At 45.1% G+C, this 27,125-nt stretch overlaps 1 protein-coding gene across 3 annotated transcripts; it reads right to left on the reverse strand.

Annotated features, from left to right (window-relative positions):
- Positions 1-26,945, reverse strand: LOC309369909 (acidic leucine-rich nuclear phosphoprotein 32 family member B-like). Of its 3 annotated transcripts, none has more exons than XM_081911368.1 (7): positions 26,719-26,945; positions 15,255-15,400; positions 13,309-13,402; positions 5,364-5,482; positions 4,155-4,297; positions 2,459-2,656; positions 1-859 (listed from the first exon to the last, which is right to left on the reverse strand). In XM_081911368.1, exons 1-7 carry the CDS (start codon positions 26,789-26,791, stop codon positions 748-750), a joined length of 885 nt encoding a protein of 294 aa, XP_081767494.1. In that variant the 5' UTR covers positions 26,792-26,945; the 3' UTR covers positions 1-747. The 3 variants fall into 3 exon arrangements, with proteins under 3 accessions (XP_081767494.1, XP_081767495.1, XP_081767496.1); XM_081911369.1 differs by having other exon boundaries at positions 15,255-15,408; XM_081911370.1 differs by lacking the exon at positions 26,719-26,945 and having other exon boundaries at positions 15,208-15,280.
- Between the last annotated feature and the right edge of the window lie 180 nt (positions 26,946-27,125).

Raw genomic sequence — 27,125 nt, forward strand, 5'->3', positions numbered from 1 at the left:
ACGTAAAAATACAATAATATGATCAGTTTAAACCATTTACAATCAAAGGAACAGGATGGGTTCTGAAAATGAATATCTCTATTGCCAAAGGTCCGGTTACAGAGGTGTGTCTTGTATGTGAAAGTTATACAAGGATGGTGGCGAGATGCAGAGAATGCCCTTTCCTTCCAAGGTTGGTGGAATTACCAAAAGGTAATCTTCAGCTGATCTTCACACCCAAGAGGTGTTACGGGGAAGGAGGCAACCCTTCAGATATTTGGAGCACAAGTCATTTAGGGCTTTAAATACTAGTGTGAGCACCTTGAATTGCAACCCGTGCATCTGTTTTAAAACAGGAGCTATGTGAGCCCTAAACCCTAGCCAGTAATCTGGTTGCGGCATTTTGGTTGAGGCTTCCAAGTCATCTTCAAGGGCAGCTCCATGTTGAGCATGTTGCAGTAATCCAATCTGGAAGTCACCAGAGTATGGAGTACAGTGGTCAAAGTTGGTGAACCAACTGGAGTTGGGAATAGGCACTCCTAGCCATTGAGGCCACCTTCAGCCTCCACAAAGTATTGGAAATATACTCCAAATTAAGTATATATACATGCATATTTTGATTTTCTGTGGTGCATAATTTGGACATTTTTGGCACGACATACAAGCTGCTCTATTTATGACCGCAAGGTCAGGAAACAGATTTGTGCATTCGCAGGTTTCATTCTTTGAATTGTGGCAAGTCCTTCAGTCCTCTCACAAAATATAATGCTATAGGATGGTGCATATTTTCGACATGAAATTGGTTTCCGGTGGAGGACAGTCCTCTGGCAGTTTCAGGATCCCATCCAGCATTTTCAAGTTTGGCAAGTTAGAGAACACACTAGAAGAGAATATGATTTAGGAGTAAATTAATTTCCACCATCCCATGCCCTTGACCTTAACTTCAGTTTTGCTCCCATACCCCCCCTCTCCAGTTTGGGCTCTCCATCCCTGAAATTTGGTGTGTGTATGTGTCGGTCAACCTCACTTTTGCCACTAGTGGATCCAAAGGAAGACCAAACGAAACAGCTGGTGCCCAGAAATTAAACTCTAAGTGAGCACAGTATGTGAGAGTAGAATGCTTTGACTGAATCCATATGTGCCTTAACTTACAACTCCCATGCCTTTGGGTGTATCAGTGAATCTGAGAACAACTTAACATGCTTTCCCAGGAACACATAATTCCTTCTATTACCAGTGTTCGGAAGTGTTTCAGTACGCAAAATACCACCACTCAGGACAATACCAGGGGAAGGGCATTCATTCAGTGGCAGAGCATCTGAACTGCACACAGAAGTCCCCCCCCCAGGTCAGTGTTTCTCAAATTTGGGTTCCCAGCTGTTGTTGGACTACAATTCCCATCACCCCTAGCTAGCAGGACCAGTGGTCAGGGATGATGGGAGTTGTAGTCCAACAACAGCTTGGGGAGACCCAAGTTTGAGAAACGCTGCCCCATGTTCAATCCCCGACATCTCCAGATAGAGATGAGAGAGAGAGAAGAGTTTTGGATTTGATATCCCGCTTTATCACTTTCCTAAGCAGTCTCAAAGCAGCTAACAATCTCCTTTCAATTCCTCCCCCACAACAAACACTCTGTGAGGTGAGTGGGGCTGAGAGACTTCAGAGAAGTGTGACTAGCCCAAGGTCACCCAGCAGCTGCATGTGGAGGAGCGGAGACACGAACCCAGTTCACCAGAATACGAGACTACCGCTCTTAATCACTACACCACACTGGCTCTCAGTGACAAGCAGAGACATCCCCTAGCATGGCTAAGAGCATCTGGTTGGCCAGACAGAAAACATTGTGCTGGGTGCTGAGTTAGATAAACTTTTGGTCGGATCCAGCAGGGCTTTTCTTACATCCTTGCATACAGAGGATGTGTCCCCCCCCAAGGTCACCCAGCAGCTGCATGTGGAGGAACGGAGACGCGAACCCGGTTCACCAGATTACGAATCTACTGCTCTTAACCACTACACCACAATATCCCCTATCTGAAATCCTAGACAATACTGAGCTAGAAGGATCCTCAATCGGACTCTGTGAAAATCATATGTTTCCTATCCATATATGAGAGGGAGGTGTCAGCAGACTCAAAGGAACCCCATGGTTTGCAAAGTACAAAAGGATGGAGGGGGATTCAAGGGTGCAAACCCCCCTTCCCCTCAACATACCAGTGAGGATCCAACTTGCCCACTGGTCATAGAGAAGCAAGTAACTGTTAGCAGGGGAGAGCTGGATAAGAGGGGTGGTGAAAGAGTCAGGAATGATGGGAGCTGTCATGCCACAACATGTGGAGGGCCACAGGTTCCCCACCCCTGGGACAGACTATTGGATTGGAGCGCAGGGGTGGCTGACTAAATGAGACACTGGACACGCTGCAACATTTTGTTGCAGACCAACTTGCTACTAAATACACTCCAGTGGCGTGCAATAACTTACAGCTGCCTGTAGTTGTCATGAAACTCACAGGGGTTCCTCTGGAGTACGAGAGACTCCAGTGGAGTGTGTCTCAGGGCACACAGCCCATGTAGGGTCTCAATGTTGTTCTCATCAAGGGACAGATGTTGAATCGCAGGTAGTTTTGGCAGCTGCTTGAAGGATGTAAAATGATTTCTGCTGAGTTTCAGCTCTTTGCATCTGGAAAGCACATTAAATGTGTGTGATCGGTTATTACATGCAGGAAAAAAGAAATTCCAACTTACAACAACAAGGGTTTTTTGGGAGGTTATTTTTTTAAGTCCTGAAAATGTAGACAATGATTCTTTTGTAAGAAGCAATTCAATGGACCCCCATACTGACACTATCTTACAAGAGGCACCAGAAAATGTGCTAATTAGTCTCCAGTGCTGCAAGAACTATGCTCAAAGATCTGTTTGTGAAATGGTCAAGACCTCAGGTGAGGACCGTATCAGCTGGGTTTCACATTGCATTTCTCTGACACTCTTCCTGTGTCAGTGAAGGGGCTCATTTGGAAAACAGTTTCTTGGCACAATTAGCCAAGATGTCAACAGCCACTTTGCTTCCCCTTTCACAACCTGCGGCAATTAAACCCAGAAGTCTCCAATTAACCAATGTGTGGAAAAACTCCCTTTCTGATAAGACCACACAGAGACTATTTGGTATCGCTGCAAGAGCTACAGTAAATGTCTCCCAGCCTTGATTTGCCTTTTTGTTTTGTAACTTTCCTTTCCCTTCAGGGGGAAAAAAGCTTGCCTTGGTTTTTCCTCTCTCCTTGCAACACAGACAGCATCTTCCACTCTTCACTGCCTCTCACCTGGCTGCCTCTCTCAGGTTGTTTATATAGCACCGGCTACGCTACAGTGCTATGGGATGAGGCTGGTGCTATGGGTTAAACCACAGAGCCTAGGACTTGCCGATCAGAAGGTTGGTGGTTCGTATCCCCGTGACGGGGTGAGCTCCCGTTGCTCGGTCCCTGCTCCTGTCAACCTAGCAGTTCGAAAGCACATCAGAGTGTAAGTAGATAAATAGGTACTGCTCTGGCGGGAAGGTAAACGGTGTTCTGGTTCGCCAGAAGCGGCTTAGTCATGCTGGCCACATGACCTGGAAGCTGTATGCCGGCTCCCTCGGCCAGTAAAGCGAGATGAGCACCGCAACCCCAGAGTTGGCCACGACTGGACCTAATGGTCAGGGGTCCCTTTACCTTTACCTTATGCTACAGTTTGGGTGTGCTACTTTCTGGGATGATGAGATAATGTTCCAGTGAAACAAGACTGAGAATAAGTCCTGCAGAAGCCTCAGATTTGCACAATCTCTCAACCATTATCCCCCCTTTTTTCATTCAGACTGGCAAACTGTGGTTGCCTGGGTCAGAACAGTCTAGGATCTTATAAGGATTCCAAACTGTGGTTCAAGTTCCTGGCTTCTTTTCTGAACCAGGAAACCCTAGTTTCCAAGCTGAATAAAACTTGGATGAACTAAGGTCAAGTGCAATTTCTAGTGCCCAAAAAACACCTCTCCAGATGGCGCTTGCAACAAATGATGTATAACGTGATCTAATGATTTAAACCCACTATAGTAAATTGCTTGCAATCGTGACTGCGGATGCATGGGATATACATAGTTCTGCTATTAACTGAGTTAATGCTTGGAAAAGTCCCAATAATAATCAAATTACCTTGGCAAGCATATGGCACTTAGATCTGTCAAGGAGTTGTCCACCAGCCAAAGCCTCTCCACTCGGATTAGACGGCGGAGAATCCTTTTGCAGTTTTCTACCTGGTAAAGGTCTCCCAAGTCTTGGTACGAAAGATTTAAACTCTGGTGGTGGGAGGGAATTCAAAGAACACACAAATAGATCCCATTTAGCTGAACAGTCAAGTGAGATCTTTTGTACACTGAATGTTTGCGACAGCATCAAGACCAAACTAGACAAGAATGCATCTCAGTCTTGCAAATAGCAACTCCAGAGGACCACAGTATGGCTTTGAGTAATTTGGTGAGGTGGAAGGGTTAATCCCACCATGTTCTTTTCCCAAGAAAAATCTCTTCTAAAACTGTTATTTACTCTGTTGGGAAATGCATATCACAGCTCTGAGGTGGTGTTGGTAGATATTCATGGGGGGAAATGGTGCAGAGGCAAGGGTTAACATGTCCCCTGTCACGGTTCCAGTATGGATCTTCAGATTGCATTTGCTCGATAATAAATGTTTAAAGGGAGCAGAGATTACTTTGCACATCTCTGTTTGGCCCTTGGTTTCCATGCAACGCAGAACTCTCCTTACTTCTAAGCAAGATGACTGAGCTACTGTGAGGCTCACTGAGTTAATTTGGTTTTTGCATAAAGGCTCTCTGTTATACCTATAACTGCTAACAAATTAGGGTGACAAATTTGACAAGCTGAATTTTGCTGCCTTCTTTGGCAGAGGTTCAAACTACCTGACAGGGTTGAGAATCCTGTAGTAGTAGTAGAGGAAGAATAAGAATAAGCGATTACTGTAATCTAAAAAGATGTGGCACAAATGGAAATTTGATAGGTAGGAGGATGTCATGCATAAACACAAATTTCCTTCCTCCTAATCAGATTTCCTTTTGTGCCCCATATTTTACAATTATAAACCTAAGGGTAGGGACTGTCTTGTTGTGATCTATAAGCTGCTATGGGAACCTTTTTTTAGCAGAAGTGCAGGATACAAATTCTTTAAATAAAACATTTTTAAAACTGCACTGACAGTCCTATACTTTTTATCCAGAGTCAGAAACAATAATTTAGGAGTCCAAAGACACCTACTTCCTTGTAAGAGTGTATAGGAATGCAGCCTGAATGAGATATTACTAGCAATGTTTTTTTTAAAAATAAAGCCCACAATTTTAAAAAAGTCCTTACCACACAGTTTTCCCAGTTCTCTTGCAGCCTTTGTTCCCATTTCTCATTCTCTGTCAGTTTTTTTCTGGCACACAGAGCGTGATGCTCTCCTCTGAAAAAACACTCTTCTTCAGAAGGTCCTGTTCAGAAATATAGATATCCACCTCAATATTTTTCAAAAAATAGTTTTTATTAATATTTTATGGGGTTACAAAAGTACACATAGCACCTCTGCTTTCAGTTCATAGAGGCCTGTCTACAGATCAGATATATTCAATGTGAGACACTAATGTTATAGACAGTATAAGGTTTTGGCAGAGAAGAGGTGGGAAGGGAGTAGGGCATCTCAATATTATATTCCTGCTCCTATCATTTATATCTTAGCAGAGGGACACAGGTGGCGCTGTGGTCTAAACCACTGAGCCTCTTGGGCTTGCCGATTGAAAGGTCAGCAGTTCGAGTCCACACGAATGGGGTGAGCTCCCATTGCTCTGTCCCAGCTCCTGCCAACCTAGCAGTTTGAAAGCATAGCAGCTGCATTGAGAAGGTAAACGGTGTTTCCATTTGGTATGGCACTCATTACAGGGTCCTGTTGCGTGGGAAGTAGTTTAGTCATGCTGCCCACATGACCAGGAAAGCTGTGTGCGGGAAAAACGCCGGCTCCCTTGGCCTGAAAGCGAGATGAGCACCACAACACCATAGTGAAGTTTGACTGGACCTAAATGTCCAGGGGTCCTTTACCTTTAACTTATATCTTAGCAGAATATTTCAAAGCTTAGAAATATGCAAGAGGGGATATATGTACATGTGTACACACACACACACACACATGTATGTACATGTGTACATGTGTACACACACACACACACACACACACACACGTATACAAACACACATATATATTTATAGTGCCTTACACCTCAAAAGTTTCAAGGCCGATTACACAAAACACATACAAATAGCATACAAACTTGGGCTGCCATACATCTGAATCTTCCCAGAAATTACTGGGATTTCAAAGGCGGAATAGACACCTGGAGGAAATTTCTGAAAAGTGGCTCTTTGTCCTGGATCTTTGGATCTTAGGCAAGTCAATCTAAAAATCGCATTTTTAGCTCAACAACTTTTGGGGTGTCCTTTTTGAAATACGGCTCACTAAAAGCAATTGCAACTCAAGATTTGCACCGCTAGACTAGTAGGAGCCACTATTAGAACAACCAGCTCACAAAATCAAACCCAGACCAGCAGACAAATCATTAAAGATTTAATTCCTGGAGTTAAAGCCTTGTGCCAAAACGATAATGATTCTCCTGCCAGGTGGACTTCCCTGGGAAGACAACTCCATAGTTGGAGTACATTATATATACTTTGTGAGAGAGAGCCATTAAGGCTGAGTGGCATGTGTTCAGATTGCATTACTGCACACCAATTCTGGGCTAGTTACACTGGCTTCCTTTTGGGTTCTGGGCCCAATCTAATGGGCCGCATTTGGCCTTTAAGGGAGACGCGGGTAGCGCTGTGGTCTAAACCACTGAGCCTTGGGTTTGCCGATCAAAAGGTCGCGGTTCGAATCCCCGCGACGGGGTGAGCTTCTGTTGCTCGGTCCCAGCTCCTGCCAACCTAGCAGTTCAAAAGCATGCCAGTGGAAGTAGATAAATAGGTACCGCTCTGGCGGAAAGGTAAACAGCATTTCCATGTGCTGCTCTCGTGTCGGTGTTCTGTTGTGCCAGAAGCGGCTTAGTCATGCTGGCCACATGACCCGGAAAAACTGTCTGCAGAGCAGACAAACGCCAGCTCCCTCGGCCTGTAAAGTAAGATGTGTGCCACAACCCCAGAGTCGTTCACAACTGGACCTAACTGTCAAGGGTCCCTTTACCTTAACTTTGGCCTTTAAAGCTCTAAACCAGGGTCAGTGAACAGGATCTGGTCAGCGAATCAGATGCTGAGCTCCCCCATAGGCCACTTTGGCAGATGGGCAGGGGCTGGCATCACAAATGACATTAGATGACCCTTAGTGAATATTTCCTTTGCTAGCAGCCTTTGGAACTATGCTGCTAGGGTCAATCAGCTGACTGGGCATGGATTGGCTGTGCTGCCAATTGGTACCTCAGCAGTGTTACTGATCCCACCAGGGCTTGCTTCCACTGCTGATCAGCTGACTGGCACTGACAGCAAGCCTGTGTCACCAAGGAACAACTGGGAGTGCACTTTAAGACTAGTTGCTTCTATGCACACCTGACACCACAGAATATGTTTCTGAAAGGCTGCCTGGATGCATATGAGCCTACCCAGGGTTTAAGATTGGTGGCTGAGTGACAAGACCTTTTTGGTCCTTCATCCATAGGGATGGCTCATTCTTACTGGTTATTTTTAAAAATTCTATAGACTCCTTTTATTTTAGTCTGTGTTTGGTTGATGTGCCCGGATAATTTTGCGATTTGCTGATGATTATTTATTAGGATTGAGTTTTTTAAAAAATGATTTGTGTGATATGTAGCTTGAAATTTCCAGACCACCTTGTGAGAGCAAAGAAAAGTGGGTTATGCATTCTTTAATAAAAGAAAACAAATAAATGAGAGTTTAAAGTGCTCTGAAAAAGTCTTTATTTCCCATTGCAGACACACATATTTGTTTTCTCCCACTGTCAGCCTCTGTACAAACAGGCTCCGTAGGTTTTTGATACAGTAAAAAACAACAACTTACAAAACCAAATTCAAGAGTGGGATGACAGCATAACCATGCAGTTTCCCATATCTTAAGGATTTTCTCATATAATCTTTCTCATATTTATTGTTTGCCAACAACAGTGAATAAAATAACTGGCTGGGGATTAGATCTTGGGACAGCTGTATCTGGCAAAACTGATCTCCATCTAGGTTCTAGAAAGACAGCATTGAAATGGAAGTTGGGACGATCATGGATGCCTGCATTGTTACGATAATGTATTTGCCGTATTGGATTGCTTTCAAGATTGCTTTGGGGGATGATGACGGCTGCCAGGAAAACAAATTGGAATTCTTTCAACTGATTCTCATTGCAAATTACTTCTTATCTCTGATGCCAGGTTTTGATTGCTTTATTCCTTTCTGTTCCATGATTTCTTCATACTTCCTGATCACTGGGATAGTAGTATGTATCAACTGCAGGCCCGTACACAGATAAACTGCGTAGCTCCAATTAAACATGATAATTGGGGCTGCCAACTGATCAATCAGCTACTTTTTAACTAACCAATTAATGGATCAATTAAGGGACCTATGGCATGGTGCCTAAAAAGCCATAAAGGCCATAGGATTTGCAGTTCCTCCTCTCCATGGGTGGAAAGCCAGATACAGAGAACATGATCCACTAGGTCCAGTGGTGTAGCGTGGGTTGTCAGCACCCGGGGCAAGGCAAGTAATTTGCGCCCCCTAACCCGTGGATCTAGGTAGGGGCAGAGAGCTGCGAGTGCGAGCGCCCCCCCAGATGTTGCGCCCGGTGCGGCCGGCCCCCCCTGCACCCCCCACGCTACGCCACTGACTAGGTCTCCTCACTGCAGGTGTGAAAACCTCAGTGGCTGTCCGTCCTCTGCTGTCTGTGGTCCTACAGTGGAGGGCAAAATGGAGGTGCTCCGTGTGTGTGTTGGGGGTGTGTGTGAGTTGGATTTAGGGAGGCTTGTCCAAATCTCTTGTTCCTCCAGAGTGGAAGGTAAAATATGCCAGTCCTGGGTTGGCATACTCATTTTCTCCTCCACCAGGACCAATGGGAAGTAAAATCCTCAGCTGGCAGAAAGTGGGGGGAAGGAAACACACACACCCTCCTGAAGAACCCATATCTTCTAACCTGCGAACGCAAGCCTAGCTTTGGATTTGGCAGTTCCACAATCTTCTACCTGCTTTGCGTTGTTCTGCCACTTTAAATAAATGTGTTTGCTGCCAAAATCCCACGGCATGTGCTTTATTATGGTACCGCGGAAAGAGTAAGGTGATTGCTTCTTATGAAAGCTCCTAACATTCTGTAACATCCTAGCATGGCCCATTTCTTTGTTGTAAGCTGCGTCAAGTTTACTAAGAAGATCCATTAATCAAATACAGCATTTGGCTAATAACCAGAGGTGATCCCAAATTCACAAAGGTGGAGAGGGAATGTCTGGCAGGGGACGACGACGATGACCCAAATGGAGTCGTTTTTCCAGGGGCTGTTTTTCCAGGTAGCAGAGGCACAGTGGACAAGTGAGACATGATACTCTCTTGATACAGTTTTCTCAGACTACTGCCTCTGGCACTGCTGAGCCTGTTCTGCACTTTGGTATACTAGAGAACAAAGGGCAATGAAAGAGGCAAACCAGTGGCTCCCAGTTAGGAGTCAGGGGGCCCATGGTCCCATCCTGTGCCTCTCCTCCAACTAAGTTTTTGTCATTTTTGCATGGTAATATCACAAATTCTATGGTCCGTTTTTTAAAGTGTACCTAAAATCCTTTGCTTATTAGGGGCTACCCCACATTTTGTTCAAAGAATTGCTTTGCAGAGGTAACCACCATAGAGTTATCAAAATTTTCAAAAGTAGGGGGTCTGTGGCTTGACTTTTGAAAAAAATAGGGTGCCCTCAGTAATTGCCTAATTGGGAACCACTGGGCTAGATAATCCTTGCCCCTGGCTTCTAAAGCATGCTGAGGGGGTATCATCATCACCATCATTGAATATGTCAAATATATTGTTTGCTCTATTTATATTGTGACTGTCTATGGCTTTAAACAATAAAGTTTAATTCATTAGTGCTGTTAGTATTGTTTATGAATCACCTTTTACATGTGTCTCAAACTGATTTACCGATATACCATAAAAACAAAACAGCTAAAAAATAGTCTAAAACAGTACAAAAACAACTGAAGACAGAATGGAGACCTAAGGCACAGACATTTCCATCTTGCTGGAAAAGCCAGTCAAAAGGAAAACCAAACCACTTCAAATGTTTCTACAAAGTATGGATTGTGGGTGTCTGTCATATCTCAACAGAGATGCTGTTCTAGAGCATGGGGCAACCATACTGAAAAGCTCCCTCTAAGTTACTGTGAAGCAGGCTTCTGATATTCTGGGGGCTGTGATATGTATTTTTTTAGAAAATGAGGTGCCAGAACTTAGCATGAATGCCTCCTTTGTTCTCTTATAATGGCAGCTGGGAAAAGCCCTGCTTAGGAGAGGAAGTTGTTCTGGCCATCTTGGAAGAGACAGTGATTCAACCACTATTGAAAAAACCCACCCAAGATCCATTGGTTTGTGACAACTTCTGCCTGGTCACAAATGCCCCCTTTGGGGGGGAAGGTGATTGAGAGGGTCACGGCAGGACGGTTGCAAGCCAATTATCTTGACCCACTTTTAATTCAGCTTCCAGCCTGCTTGTGGGACTGAATCGGCTTTGATCACCCTGATGGATGACCTTTTTCAGGAGAAGGAATGGGGATTGAGACCCTGTTGTTACTTGATATCTCAGCAGCTTTTGATACCATAGGCCATGATATCCTCTTGAGCCGACACAGTGAGATGCATGCTGGCGGCTCTGTTTTACGTTGGTTCTGATCCTATCTCTGGGATCACTTTCAGAGAACGTCATTGGACAATTATCTGTCTGCCTCCTGGCAACTGTACTGTGGGATACCATAGGATACCATCTTGTCTCCAATGCTATTTAACATCTACTGTATATGAAGCTGCCGGTCAGTAGGAAATCTGGGGCTGATGATACCCAGACCTATTTTTCTATCACTTATGAACTAGGAGAAGCTGTGCAAGTTGGTGATCTGACACTAAGTAAAAGTGAAACTAAAGAAGTGCCATGGTCAGATCACTTCCTGGTGCAACTAGACTTCTCCATGACCCTTCCCCTCTGCAGGGAGGTGGGACTGATTCGGATGGTCCGCCCCTGCCACTTAATGGATCCAAATGGTTTCCAGAGAGTGGTAGGGGATGCTTTATCCCATGTTGATGACCTTTCAGCTGATTCCCTGGTGGCCTGCTGAAGTTAACCAGGGCTATTGACTGTTTGGCTCCGAAGCACCCTCTCCGATTGCATGGAGCCCAGACAGCCCTGTGGTTTTCCACGGATCTGAGGGCAATGAAATAATCACTGGGATGACTAGAGCGCTGGTGGCGGATAACTCATTCTGAAGCTGACCGGACACGGGTTAGAGCTCAATGTTGAGCTTACCAGGTGGCAGTAGCAACGGCGAAGAAGACTTTCTGCACCGCCTCTATTGCATCTGCAGAAAACAGCAGCAGGAGACTCTTTCAGGTGGTTCGCAATTTAGTGGAACCACCTGCTCCATCGGGGCCCAGTACGGGCCACATGATCTCCTGCAATGATTTTGCTAAGTTTTTTGCAGATAATGTTGCTCAGATTTGGGAAGAGGTAGACTCCACCGTGGGAGCAGGGCCAGGGCGGGAGATGGGCAAGGTATAAATAATAACTTGCCAGATGGGCAAGGTATAAATAATAAATTATTATTATTATTATTATTATATAAATCCTGGGCCAATAAACCCAGTCTGAATCCTGGCATGATGGAGGCACGGTGGGTGGGCAGATCCTTACACAGGATAAATGGTAAATTGACCACTTTGGACAAGGTCATACTCCTCTGAAGAAGCAGATTCATAATCTGAGGGCATTCCTAGATCCATATCTGTCAGTTCCAGGTGACCTCAGTGGCTAGGAATGCCTTTCACCAGCTTCCAGCGCTAACCATTTCTGGACTAGGGTAGCCTGACCACTGTCCTCCATGCATTGGCAACTACCAGGTTGGACAATTGCAATGCACTGCGTGTGTGGCTGCCCCTGAGGTTCGTTCAGAAATTGAAGCTAATGCAAAATGCAACAGTTTGATTGCATATTGGGGCAGAATATTGCCATCATGCTGTGTCACTGCTGAAACAATTGCTCTGGCTACCAATTAAGCTAAATTCAAAGTGCTAGTACTGGTGTACAAAGCCCTATACAGCTTGGGACCAGGATAGCTCATCATTCATATGCCCAACTGATCACCATGCTCTGCAAGAAAGAGCCTGCAGGAGAAATATTTAACAGGAGGAAGTGCCAAAGGTAGGGAACCCCCTTCCAAAAACATCATCATCATGGCGGACCCACCCTGTGGAACTCCCTTCTGTTACATATCAGACAGGCACAGTTTCCATTGGCTTGTCAGTGCTTCTTAAAGATATTTTTTTTATCCTAGTCTCTGTCAGTACTGGGTATGAAATTGCTTTCTATTTCTTAAATTGTTGCATTTTTTCTTACTGTTGATGTCCTTACTGTTAAATAGCTTTGAGATATTTTATCGGAAACAAGTCATAAATGGAAACAAACAAACAACAGTGATGCCTACAGATTTTTTTGGACTACAAATCCCATCAGCCTGAGCCAGCAGGTTTGTGAAGGCTTTGAAACACAGAGAGACATCCAGTTATCTGCTAACCATGAGCTCTCATTGACATAATAGCAACAATCATTAGTGATCTGCCTAACAGGAATGGTTAGGGAAGCCTTTTATTATATATTGATACAGGTTGGAAGCTGCCCAGAATGGCTGGGGCAATCCAGTTAGATAGGTGGGGTACAAATAATAACTATTATTATTATTAACCATGCAAACAGGATGACTGCAGTGCAAACAAGCCTGCTTTTAACGTGGAACCCTGCTGACTCAAATTTGGCCTGCAACAGATAATTATCCAAATCTTTTGATTTATCTACTGAGTAGACCAATTAAACCCAGTCAGTTCACTGAAAAGCACAACCTCCTATGGGAATGCAGAAGTACACCTTCACTGAACTTATAGATCAGTCTGTCTGCACAATCCTACGGCATGTTCGTTGAAACACACACAAGCTCCAAAGCAAGGCACCTGCCTCGACAATTCATATTTCTGCCATCATTCACACCCCACTATCTCCTAATATGATGGAGGCTACAAACCAGATTCTTTTTCTATACCTTCTCTCACTCGGGGGCAGCGGATTTGGTTCCCTTGAACATCATGCTCTTCTAATTCATGCCAGGTGAGATACTTGAAGGAATCTGATGGAAGCTTGAAAGAGGAGAAGCCAAGTTAGGAATATTTCCCCTTCTGCCAGATACCTTTTAATCAGCACGAAAATTTCAGACAGTACTTTAGCTTGTTTCCAAACAGTGGACATTTTCAATGCATTTGAAAGAAAATGGCAAAGGCACCTTAAAAGGATGGCACATTTATTAGGGGTGGGGACTGAAAAATGAGGATGATTTAGGGGTCTCCTGAAGAACAATGTCAACAGCTGATTTCATTTGAATCAGGCCCCCCACAGAGCATAGGAGCCAAGGTCCCTCTGCCCCCTAACATATTTGAGGGGGCTAGGCCTCCCTCAAATAGATCAGCATTGCCATAGAAATGGTGTGTGTGCACCATGTCTTGTGATCAATTTTGCAGGGTGGGGCTTACCTGCCCCCCAGTATTTTATTCAAATTGGCACCCCTGTCACAGAGTGCTCTGTTTTGTGTCAATACAACTCTACATTTCTCTAGGTTTGTGGGCTTTGCCAGAAGCATGGCTGTCCAAAATATTGCCTGCAAAGCATGGAAGAGCTTTGGATTGTTGTTTTTGTTAGATCACAACAGCAGAGGATATTTTTAAAATTGAAAAGTTTAAGTTATTTTTTTTTAAAAAAAACTGGTCTGCTTTAGCAACACATAAACCTCAGAGCTCTTCAGAATTCCACAGGCATACCACTATACAGCTTTGCAATGGAAGTCTTGGTGCAAACCTTTAAAGGCTTATTGGGAGGTCTATAAGCCTGTTTGAGGACTCAAATAACCACCAGAAAGCAAGGCTACCAAGAAGCCGCAAAGTTTAAAAAAGTGCAAAAGCAAGAATACGTACCACCTGACCACTTCTTAATTATTTTAAGGCAAGGGTGAGAAACCTCTGGTCTATGGCCAATGAGGGAGCTCAAGTTGGCCCATGACGCCCTTTCCCTCAAACCATGTCCACACACCCAGCAGCTGACATACGTAACTTGTGACATCATCTGATGGGTGACAGGACTAAACCCTGCATAGGCTACACATTTATTTATTTATTTCATTTTATTTATACCCCGCCCTCCCCGGCCAAGTCCGGGTTCAGGGTTCTAACTTCAGGTATAAAAACAATTGATTAAAATACAACTTAAAAACAAGATTAAAATACTACTTAAAATGCAGCCTCATTTCAGTGGAAGCCCAGATCAAAAACTGTTTGGGGGGGAAAAAGTCAAGGAAAAGGAAAGAGGGGGAGGGGATCAGGCTGGTTCCAAGCAGAACAACTGTCTTACAGGCCCTGCGGAAAGAGATCAGATCCTGCAAGGCCCTGGTCTCATGAGACAGAGCGTTCCACCAGGCCGGAGCCAGTGTTGAGAAGACCCTGGCCCTGGTTGAGGCTAATCTGACTTCCTTAGGGCCCGGGACCTCTAGAGTGTTGCTATTTATGGACCTTAAGGTCCTCCGCGGGGCATACCACATGCGATGAACATGCAATGTTCATGCAATGAACAGGACCAAGCAGCTAAACGGAGCTCATCAGCTGATGCAGAGGGTTGAAATCTTGCTCCGTTCAGCAGAATTCCATGCAAACTGCATGAAATATTCTGCTAAATCTAGGGGGCAGGGAGACAACTTTATTTTAACAGCACCTTGCAAGGTGCTTTTGAAGTCCTTACTCAGGTGGATCTGAAGAGGCAATCCATCTCTACCCACACCCAAATTGGTCACCCTTACTTCTTCTATTACAATAGAAAGTCTCTTGTTTCTGATGGCTAAAACTCAGGGAGAATGTTTGCATTGTCATGCTGCAGAAGGAGATGCTAGTAGTGAGGTTACCATCAACTTGTGCTTCTTTCCACAGAACTCAGAACCAGAATGCTTACTGGAGAGGCAATGCCGGAATCACAGCTGGGCGGGCGAACCCCTCTGCTCCTTGATGACAACACTGGCAAAGGGATTTCTGGATCGCTTAGATCGGAGAAGGGTGATGAATGGTTGGTGCGCAATCTAAGCCAGCTTGCGTTCAGTCCTGAGGAGCTTAAAAAGATCACATTGTAAAGTCACAGAGGGGTCTCCTGGTCTGGTATCAGCAATCAGGCCCAGGGTATAAGGGTGGGAAACACAGAGGTCACTGCTGTGAGACTGGTGTGCACAAAGTATAGGAGCAAAATGCAGAGTTGAAAAAATGATCTTGGTTCCGCAGAAATTGCAGAGGTGGGTCAGAACCACAGTCCATTTACTCCTAGAACTCTGCATCCAAGATGCATTTGGGTTAAAGTCTGGTTCTAATGTAAATGGAGAACCTGTGGCACGAACCTTGATAGCATAGGATTCTAAGAGCATTCATCCAAACATGTTTAGACGTCTCCTTCAGACCCACCTGCACAACATGAGGAGATGAAGGGTGGAGTAGATGGGGCCAACATGCATGGGATTCTTGGAAGTGGGGCTCGTGTGTGCTTCCCCTCTACCCTGTACTCTCTGTTCATGTTGGGAATTCCCTGTTCAGGCATAATGCCTGAACAAGGCAAGGATGCTGCCTGGTATCAGGTGAGGCTTTTTGTCTATCTACCCCAGCATTGTCAATTCTGATCTGCAGCAACTTCTGAGCTCTCAGTGAGTGATCCTCACTGAGAGGTACTAGGTATTATGGGTTGAACTGGGAGCCTCCTGCATGCAATCCATGTGCTCTGCCACTGAATCCAGGACCTGGGATTGTTAGGCTGGGCCTTTGTAACATCACCTGGCAATGCACAAAGGAAGGGAACTGTTAGATGGCCAGCAAGAAAGCCTCTTAACAAGGATAGGCCACCCTGATCCCTATAACTTGCAAACTCTATAATTCCATTTTGACACTTTTCCCTTTTTGCTGAGATAGCTCAGTCAGCAGAGCATGAGATTTTTAATCTCAGTTGTGGGTTCGAGCCCCACATTGAGCAAAAGATTGGACTAGATGGCCCTTCCAACTCTACAATTCTGTGATTCTGTGATTCTCTTCTCCACCATTGACTTTACTGGAGCCGAGTCTGACAGATAGCACTTTATGCATGCACCAGATGAGCTTATACGGTTTGTTATTTTGTTGGGCAGGAGAATTGAAATTGGTTTATTCTTTATTGCATAAATGGTGCAATTTTCAAGGTTGTGATTTCAAGCAAATGAACATCTCTAAAGGCGCAGAGAAGTCTATGGAGGAATACCTTGATAGATATTCATGTTGATCTTTAGTAGCACAGTCGATTCAGCAAACCACACTCCGGTTATTCTACAAGCCCCATGATCTGTCACAAAACATGATTATAACAGCTGCACAAGGGAACAGAGGAAGACGTGCAACTATAAAACGCTCTGGTAAGAATGGTAATGGAACCTTCCTTCTACACGAGAGTGTAAGGCCAATATAAAGTACTAAGTGGCTTCAAATCGAAGCAGTGTTGTCATTTGAGAATACCCTTGAACAGAATCATAAGTTGCTTCGGCAAAACTCACCGTTTTGAAATATCCGATAAAAGAGGTTCTGCCAAATATTCCATATGCTCTTTAAAGCAATGCTTCTCAAAGTCCCTAAGCTCAGGGGGACCCTTTCCATTCCGATTTGCCTGAAATGAACTGTGGCAAAATTTTGGCTTCCTCAAAGGCATGCCATCTGTTTACACAGGAGACAAGCTGGGTGCGTGCTAGGCATCGAAAAGAAAGACCCGTGGAGGTGGACAAGCTGCGGGCCATGCCTACTGGCTCCACCCCATGGCCTTTATGTACTTAAGCATGGATCGTGAACCTGTATCCCTCCATTGATGGTCTGTGATGAGTCCTAAAACATCTGAAGAGCAGCAGGTTCTCCATCCCTACATGAATGGCACCGCTTGGACAGTGCATACATCTGAATGATTCCAGGTTCCTGTTTACATGGTCTTGAACCTTCCATTTCCCAGGGTTCTGGACTGTGTACACTTTTGCTCCATCATGTCCCCCCCAACAAAGAAGATGTCCAACATCAGAGAAAAAGGAGAAGATGAGATTTAGGAATCACCCAAGGAGAGAGTCTCTATCACAGAAGTGAATATCTGAAGCAACTCCCATCAAAGACTTCCATGGAAGGGGAGCATCAGGGACCAATTATGCCTTCATCCTCTGTGCCTGAGGAGATAGCGCTCTCCCGCACTGAAGAGGGAAGGGATGCTTCTGTCTCATCCTCTGAACCTCTCTCTGGTACCACACCAAAGTCTTGAGCCTTAAATTTTAATGCTTTCCAATGGTTGGTTACAAGTGTGAACACAGCATTATAATAGGGCAACAAAACAGCAAGAAAAATGTTAAGAGGTATTACTTATGAAGTAAGACTTCAGGACTCACATTTGTTGTGCACCACATTGAACTCCTTGGAAGAAAGGTGGGATATAAATGCCACCTTTTCCCCCAAGGTCACCCAATGGACTTTGTAGCTGAGTGGGGATTTGAACTCTCGTCTCCCAGGTCTGACACTTAGTTCTCTGGAGACTGGCAGCAGAGAAGACCTAAGGTCCAAAATTCAAGTGAGAATAAACTGATGGATCAACAGACCAAGTATACTTGTGAGTCACCATACCCAAAAAGATTGGGAACCACCTGCTCTAGACTACTGTTGGAGCAAGCTTATACCTAGGAGCTACTAAGTGCCACTGTGAGCTGTCCAGGGTCCTGATGACCTGCAGCCCATTCTGGATGTTTACTGTGCTCAGCCAGGACTCCCCTGCAAACCCTGGCTTGGATCAAGCACATTGTCGTTTTACTAACACATCCTCTGAATCTCACATTTCTTTTGTTTTATACATGGGCTGACTTATACGAGCTTAAATTTAGAGTCTGACAAACATCTGTGTATGTGTTTTGGTGTTTACAGTTGATTTATGAAGCTGGATTGGAAAACAATATTTACGTGCCTCTATTCCCAAGCCGATAAAAATGTTAATTTACTGTGCCATTCCTCTCCGTGTAGCCACATTAGATTGTTGCTGTGCGCAAGGATTTGAAGCTGCTTTGAGTGAACTGTTCTGTGGGGGTGACTTTTATTAGCTTTATACAATATAATCATCGGATGCACTGTCAGTGTCATAAAATATGTCATTATACCATGTCACAATGCACGTGGAAAATAATTCAGAATAGGAGAGAGGTGATTGTTAGTGCAGAGTGTTATAGAGTTGAGATGATGGTGATGGTTCAAATATTATTTCCTACCCTACCCAAAGAAGTCAGGGTGGCATACATTGCTTCTCTCTTATTTTATCAGCACACCAACCCTGTGAGGTAAGTTTAGCAGAGTGAAAGCGACTAGCTGAAGGCCACCCAAGGAGCTTCATTGCGAAGTGGAATGAGGCACTATGATTTTATGGTTCCTTCCACATTTAATGCCACCAGATGGTTACAAAATGGAATACAGTGGTACCTCAGGTTAAGTACTTAATTCATTCCGGAGGTCCGTTCTTAACCTGAAACTGTTCTTAACCTGAAGCACCACTTTAGCTAATGGGGCCTCCTGCTGCTGCCGTGCCGCCGGAGCACGATTTCTGTTCTCATCCTGAAGCAAAGTTCTTAACCTGAGGTACTATTTCTGGGTCTGTAAACTGGAGCATATGTAACCTGAAGCGTATGTAACCCGAGGTACCACTGTAGTTCACTATTAACATTACCCAGTTTTGATCAGGTTTCTATGGGGATGTTTTCCAAGATAGAAGTCTGGCAGCAGCAGCAATATTTTCTTAAGAGACTGAGGCCACTTAGGAACAATTTACTGAACTAATAAACATCTAGAGAAAATGCAAAAGAGTTATTGGCTTGGATCTGGATAGGTCTTCTTCTGTGCCATTCCTCTGCAGCTTCTTTTCTGCAGAGTCAACCCCAAAATGGCTTTAACCAAGCCTAGAGGTAAACCATGGATGCTGGTGTTGAGGAACACCAAGAAAGCTCCCAAAGACCCATCGAGTCTAGCAACTAGCATTCTCACGGTGGCCAACCAGATTTCCATGGGAAGCCAGCCAGCCAGCCAGCAGGATTTGAGTGAAACAACTTTCCCCACTTTTGATTTCTTGCCACTGGTATTCAGGGGAATACTTCTTCCAAGAAGGTGCGGACTTCTGTGTGAAAGGATAGTGAGCTCGGTTCATTGCTGGGTGCTGCAAACAAATTCCTATACTCCAGATGTGCTCCGAAGCACCCTTTTCTTTCACTCTAAGCATCTTGCCCTTTTGAAAATGGCTCTGATGGGCAGACCTTGGGATTCTATTAAAAACCAAGCAGATTCGACAAGCCTCAAGTCTGCCTGCCCCTGATTTAAATTATAGTCATTTGTTAAAATGATTTAGTCTACGAATGCGAGATTGAAAATGCTATGGCAGGGATACCACAGGTTCAGTTGTAGATATTTAATGCTAAGAAAATGCAAAGTTGCGGTAAAAAAATATGAAGATAAAAGAAGAAATGAAGATAAAAGAAAAAAGTGACAGCTGGATGAAGAAGCTGATCTGATAGGATGATATTCAAATATGAAGCCTGTTGCAGACTGGCTCTAAAGATATGCGAAAGAGTAACTGGAGGGAAAGAAATGTGATTGAGCTACACTAGCTCCTGGCTGGCAAAATTAAATCTCTAGTTTGTGTCTTGGGATCAGGAAGGCACAGGTTTTCCTCTGGTCTGCTCTAGCATGCCTTGATAGTCACCCTCTTCCACACCTATTGTTGGAGATCCCATATTTGGAAGGCTAGATAAAGCCATGGGAGATTCAGAGAGAGGAATCAGGCATTAGATCTCCTTCTCCAAGGTCAGAGCTTTCTCTCTCTCTCTCTTTTTCTCCCCAACACTGGAAGGAGAGAGCCAACGTATCCTATGGCCCCAGGGATGTATCTGTGTGATGGCCTGGGATTCGGATGCTGAACCTGAGGAATCCCAGCCTGCACAGGATTCCCCGCCTCCAGAACCAGCTGAGCCGGGGCTGGGGCCTGAGCTTGAAGGGTCCTCATCTGTGCTGGATCCTCAGGTGCAGGCACCAGCTGAGTCTGCTCTGGCCCCTGAGGTGATGGAGGACCCATTGCCTGCAGGTGCTCCACTTTCACCCCCGTCAGGGGAAGCTGAGGTTGCCTCTTGGTCCGGTAACCCTCCAGCCTCTCCTGAGCTGCAGAGGCTCAGGGCAGAGAGGCGGAGGGAACTAAGTTCCCGCAGGAGGAGTGCTCGCCTCCAGGCCAGGAGAGGCGAGTCACCTGTGGACTGGGGCCGCCCTATGCCTCGGGGCAGATAAAAGCCAGCCAGCCCCAGGCCCAGGTTGTGGGAGCAACATTGTTGGTAGCCTGTTTCTGCCTGCACCCTGTCCTGCTCTTCTGCCAGGGTTCCTGACCTCACCCAACTCCCTGCCTTGGACCCCGCTTCAGCTTTGACGGACAGCCTCCATACCACGCCCATGACCTCGGACTGGACTCAGACCTTGCCGAAAGATTAACCCTTGGGACCAGCACAATCTGGTTGAAAAGAATGCTAGACTAGAAAGGCTTTCGATCCAATCCAGCAGGGCTGTTCTTATGGAGAAAAAGCTAGTGGTGGGGCCTTACTTCCCCTTAATTGCAAGGATGGATCTCCATGTGTATAATGCACAAAGGCTATAGATTGACCTGCCTTAAAACATCTTCCTGCGCCCGCCTTTCTGCCTGCTTCCTTCCCATCTGGCCTTCTTGTGTCTTCATAAACGAACACAGATGGCGAAAACACCACGAGCCTTCTCTGCACTCTTCTTATCCCATAAGGCTGCCTTAATACCTCTATCCATTGAAAGAAGCAAGTGAGTGGGAGATCATATCTGGAAAGCACAGGACATGGACAAGCGGAAGGTCACAGGCTCCATCTCCAGCTAAAAGCATCACAGGCGGAAGTGCCGTGAGAGGCCTCTGGCTCAGATTCTGGGAACTTGCTCTCTTTCATACTAGACAGAGCTGAGCTAAATGGCGGCTGGGGAATTGGTGCTGGAGGGCAGGTATATAAAAGATACATTCAAGGTGAACAGCATTTCAGCCAGCAAGATGCTGAGCTTCAGCTGGTTGTATTTTCACACCTCATAATATTTTAAAACTCCAGGTAAGGTGATCGGTTCAGCTAGATGACAATTTCCGCCTCGCTCTCCTTTTTATTATTGCCTCTTAAGGGCGAGTTTAACTAATTGTGGCAGTAGAGGCAGGATGCAATTTAAAACAATTACAGCTTACCATATTTTAAACTACCTTAGCTTTCTGCCTAGATCGGAGAGCACTTTGGCTCAGTCTGAATCTCCAAACAGGCCCTCTGGGAGACGCGCTTTAGATGATATCAACCATTAAGTGGAGGGGGGAAAAAAGATTCATGCTGTCTGTCTTGGCAGAGTTATTTCCCTCCTTTTGCCCACAGTGAGAAATTGGTTGTTCCCATAAATCACAGGCCTTACTTCTAGAGACGAATTCATACCACTAATGCTCTCACAGAAACCTGCTATGCTCATAGCTCCAGACCAGGAGTGGGAAACCTCAGGTCCAGGAAAGTGGGGTGTGTGTGAGTGGGTTATATGTGGCCCTCCAGTTCTATCTATCTGGCCCTCAGAAATCTCTCTAGGACATGCTCCATCACATCCCACATCCCTCACTGGCTTGGCTCAGCCCCATCCTTGCATGCTTTTGCCTGGCTGGAATATTGAACTGTGATAATGCCTCTTACTTGTTTGGATAGAGAAAGGTGTGCAGTAAAGTCTCCATGGCTTCAATGCAGCCCACTGTACAAAATCAAGAGACATATCTGTTGCTCCACTCACTTTTGCCTCTGGGCACACTTACCGCTGTTATGTGGCCCTGGAAAGGTTCCCATTGAAGGAATGTGGCCCTTGGGCTATAATAATTATCCCTTCCCAGTCCTGGGCCTTTTCTTTCAGCCGCCTGGTAATTTGTAACAGGAGAGGTCTCTCTTTAGGTTGGGACTGCTGATATTTGAAGACTGCTGCAAGTGGGTCTCTGGGGACAAACCAGATGAAAGGTAGTTCATGTTCACAAATGCATAGTCATCTCTGTTTGGGTGTGTGTGTGTGTGTGTGTGTGTGTGTGCAGGGGGCAATTGCTTGGACCACATCCATGAAGAGAAGAAGAAGAAGAAGAAGAAGAAGAAGAAGAAGAAGAAGAAGAAGAAGAAGAAGAAGAAGAGGAGGAGGAGGAGGAGGAGGAGGAGGAGGAGGAGGAGGAGGAGGAGTAGTAGTAGTAGTTTGGATTTGATATCCCGCCTTTCACTCCCCTTCAGGAGTCTCAAAGCGGCTAACATTCTCCTTTTCCTTCCTCCCCCACAACAAACACTCTGTGAGGTGAGGCGGAGAGATTTCAGAGAAGTGTGACTAGCCCAAGGTCACCCAGCAGCTGCATGTGGAGGAGCGGAAATGCAAACCCGGTTCCCCAGATTATGTGACTACCGCTCTTAACCACTACACCACACGGGCTTCAGCATTGATAATCAACATTGGTAGATAGGGACTGCGATGTTGTTGCCAATTCCCCTCCCCTCCCCACTGGCAAGAATCTCACTAACGAACTCCATAAGCCTAATGGGGGGGGGGAATAATCACAAAACAAATTCAACTATAGGATGATAACATCCCCTTGCCATGAGCTAACTAAATTAAACACACCTTAGAAACATCAACTGTAGCTGGTAGGTTTCACATCAGCAATTAGGCTACATGTTTTAGATGTGGAATCGGGTACTCTCACACCTCATCAACCAGAAAGCAATTGGTCCCCTCTCTGCGCTTTCTGCTTTTTCTGGGAGGACTCACATATCAGATACTACAGAGGGATGTAAAAGATTTGAGACCACTGCACACAGAATCCTGAGGAGAATTGACAACAAGGAACTGGTTGAAGATTTTCCACATGTTACCAGAGCTTTCTGCCCTTATCTAGCTCTGCCCATTTGAAGGGGAAAAAACGTTCTCCAAATTATCCTTTATTAAAAATAGATTACGGTCAACAGTGCTGCACTCAAGACTGTCATTATCTTTTCTCTCCACAGAACAGGAACTTCTGAGAAAAATTATTTTTGATAATCCGCTGTCTGAATTGGCTGCCAAGTAATGTTGGATGGGCGAGGGGGGAGGGGAGGGGAGAGAAAAGAAGAAATCGTAAGATTTACAATAACCCAAATACAGTTTGTCATTATATGTAAAAGAGAGAGAGAGGATCCTTTGCCATTGTTCTAGATGTTTATATTATGTGATAAAACATGAAAAGAGGATCCCATATGCAGAAGGCCTGGAAATGTGCACCACATTAAAAGTGAATCCAATATACTATTGAATATAGTAATATATGGTGTCTGGAAATATTATATGCATATTGGGGTGGGGGGTTTTTCCAGTGGAGAGAAAAATAATATTGACACATGGTACTGTGGGAAGGAAGGAGGTTTCAAATAAACATTCAGCCCCTCTCAGTGTCTTAAAGGGGGCTCATAATCACCACTCACTGACTACAGTAACAAGCAATTGCTTGGATGTGTGAATGAGTCAGCACCCAATTTCATATCATTCAAAGTCAACTTTTTAATGGCGACAATTCATCTGTGAGTCACCCAATCCAATGACCGGAAACATCTTGTCCAATAGCCTCCCAGCAACTGCTGCATCCGTACAATACATTTAAAGCATCATCGTACCAATTTAGAGAGTGATGGCTTCCCACAAATAATTCTAGAAACTGTATTTTATTAAGGGTGCTGAAAGTTGTTAGGAGGTTCCTATTACCTTCCCAGAGCTACAACCCCAGAGAGAACTCTGGGAATTGCCACTTTTTGAGGGGCACAGGGGTCTTCTAACTACTCTCAGCACCCTTAACAAACTACAGTTCCCAGAATTCTTTGGGAAGAAGCCATGACTGTTCGAAGTGGCCTAATAGTGCTATAAAAGTCTGTTGTGTATGTGGCTCAAGAACCACCCTCTGGGGCAGCAGAGAACAAACCTTTGTCCTTTTCTGTCTGATAGCCCTAGGGTGTCCTCCTTCAATTTTTCTGAGGGAGGAGGGAAAGCATTTGAAAAGAATCAGGGTCATCTGAGACCACAGGAGTGGATTCTCCAATAGCAAAACCCACAGAGATAAGAAAAGTGAATCACACAGCAATGAAACTCCAGCATTGTGGCTGAACACCAACTCCATGTGTGAAAGAAACAACGAGCGGCAGGCAATCTAGGCAGGGGGTTATCAAGAGAAGGATAACATAGCAGCTCTTTCTATTTGCACTGTGCTCTTGCTCTACATGAGCCAACTTACAATCACCAGATAGAATTAGAGGGCTGTGTGTGGCGCTTGGTTTTTTGCAATCTCAGTGGTGGGGATGAATGGAAAAACAATGCACTGCTGTAAATGACTAGTAAATGTGAGGGATGTGAGGACTGGGAGGGACGGCTTGCGGGGTTAGGACTGCTAGCGTTGAAATACAAAATTCAAATGCCAGGGCAGGGCATGAGGACAGAGCCCAAAGCAGGCTACTCGAAGGGTAGAGTTGGACACTTGTTCATCACCCAAAAAAGAGGGCAAATGATGACGCGGATCTGCATAACATTTGGATACGCTAATGCTTATGAAGATCAACCCTATCCATTCTTAAGGAAATCAGCCCTGAGTGCTCACTGGAAGGACAGATCCTGAAGCTGAGACTCCAATACTTTGGCCACCTCATGAGAAGAGAAGACTCCCTGGAAAAGACCCTGATGTTGGGAAAGATGGAGGGCACAAGGAAAAGGGGACGACAGAGGACGAGATGGTTGGACAGTGTTCTTGAAGCTACCAGCATGAGTTTGACTAAACTGCGGGAGGCAGTGGAAGACAGGAGTGCCTGGCGTGCTCTGATCCATGGGGTCATGAAGAGTCGGACACGACTAAACGACTAAACAACAACAAAAACAATGCTTATGTAAGGGTGCACATTTGTAAATGCTACAGTGAAAATACAAGACCTCTCACCATAGCAGGGAAGAAGATGTGCCTGCTCAGTCTAACTGTTGGTGGGCAACTTTAAGGTCCATCCTGCCCTCCTTTCTTCCCGTTCTTTATTTTTAAACTGGGCTTGGACCAGACTGTAGTGAATGTGTTACCAGCTAAATAAGTGCCACATGGCCCCTTTAAGAGAAGCAACTTTGACCAGAAGACCAGCTCCTGGAGAGCTAACCCACTGGTGTGGCCTGGCTCCCATGAAGAATAAAGTCTGCTATAGCATTCACTCAGTTTTTAGTGAGTTTCTGCGAAAACAGCAGAGGACGAAACACAGAACCACCCTTCCAATACAGGGCACCCAGCCTCCCTAGGTGGAACCTGATTCTTTTAGGTAGGTTTGGGGGCTAGCGAGCCCAGAGTTTGGTTGTGTGGCCAGTGCAGTTCACCCAAAATATACCGCTTTAAAAGTCAAGCAAGTTAGGGAGGAAAAACAACAGCAAGCCTTCCTTATTTATGTACTGGCAAGTACCTGAAAACAGAACAACTAAAGAAACCACCTTGTTTTTTCTGGTCAGTTGACCATTATGTGAGATGGGATGGAAATAAATAGCTGTGGACCCTCATCTATGAAGGCCTACATTACACCAAAGTCCTTTCAACACTCCACAGTGACTGCTATTTTTCTTTTTTTATTCTTATTTTGTTCTGACCCTGCTGTTCTGGTGATTGCAGCCATCTCTCTCCTGCTAGCTTAACAACCCAGCTGTAGCTTGGCATACTTTAGAGGGGCACATTCCAGGTCTCGCCACCACCACCGACATTTGAGCCATTAGACACAGCAATATATCTTTTGGGGCTTCATTAGACGCTCCAACTATTATAACGGAACCATTTGAGAGCAATTTTACCAACGCACATACCTTTCCAAAGTGTGGCCACACAGTGAAGGATTATCCTAACATTGCGGCATTCATTTCTTTGCTGCACAGAAAATGTCTCTGACTTGCAATTCAGGCCCAATTAGCATAATTAGCCATATCGCATACAATTAGCCATCGCCGGCGGATGCAAAACGCGGACACCAGGCTAGTCGTCAATAATGTTAACGACTGTACATTTAATATCGCATTTGAGAGGCTGTTTGTACCTGCTTTTCATAAATAATCCATTTCTTCGAGGATGCTATTTGTCTTCAGTAATGAATAAGTGACATGTTTCTCCTTCGCTTTCCCAGCACGCAGAACCAGCCTCAGCCATTCAGTGACTGCTAACTGTGCGTTAATATACAAAAAAGGAGATACTCAATCCTGTAACCCTATCTCGGTTTTTCAAAGTGTGTCAAGTCAATAGTGCAAAGACTAAAGTTACTCGCCTACTTTCAGCTGCCTACCTTTCAGACATGTTGCGCGGCTGCGTGAAGCTTTCAAGGCTCCCATGAAGCTATTTGCCTTCCGAAAAAGCATCTCCCCCCATCTTTCCTCTTCCTGGCTTTGCAACACGGCATCCCTTTGACAGAAACACAAAAACCCTTTTGGGGTCTTGGCTGGAACTCTTTGGATTCAGTGTCGCTAAGGAGACAGCCTGCTCGACTCGCGATGCTCATCCACCTGAAGGAGGTACTGTTACCAATCTCTTAAGTGCATCGAAGGATTTCCTGTGTGGTTCCAGCCAATAGCAAAGAACCCTTTATTTCCTCAGGAGTTTTCTAGAGGCTGACAACCCACACGAGGTTATACATGATTCATCAATGGGATAAATCTGCCACGTTCTCAATTATTTCCAGATACTAGCATTTTT

Source organism: Podarcis melisellensis, assembly GCF_964234715.1.
Source record: "Podarcis melisellensis genome assembly, chromosome: 5".
Taxonomy (NCBI): domain Eukaryota; kingdom Metazoa; phylum Chordata; class Lepidosauria; order Squamata; family Lacertidae; genus Podarcis; species Podarcis melisellensis.

Bases quoted from the DNA above. Each gene is read 5' to 3' on its own strand.
- LOC309369909 (XM_081911368.1), bottom strand. From the start codon at position 26,791: ATGCTTTTTCGGAAGGCAAATAGCTTCATGGGAGCCTTGAAAGCTTCA. The intron at 15,401-26,718 runs GTAGGCAGCTGA...TAAGCTCCTCAG, and splicing joins CCGCGCAACATGTCTGAAAG to GACTGAACGCAAGCTGGCTT. The intron at 860-2,458 runs GTAAGTTATTGC...ATTCTCTTCTAG, and splicing joins CATGACAACTACAGGCAGCT to TGTGTTCTCTAACTTGCCAA.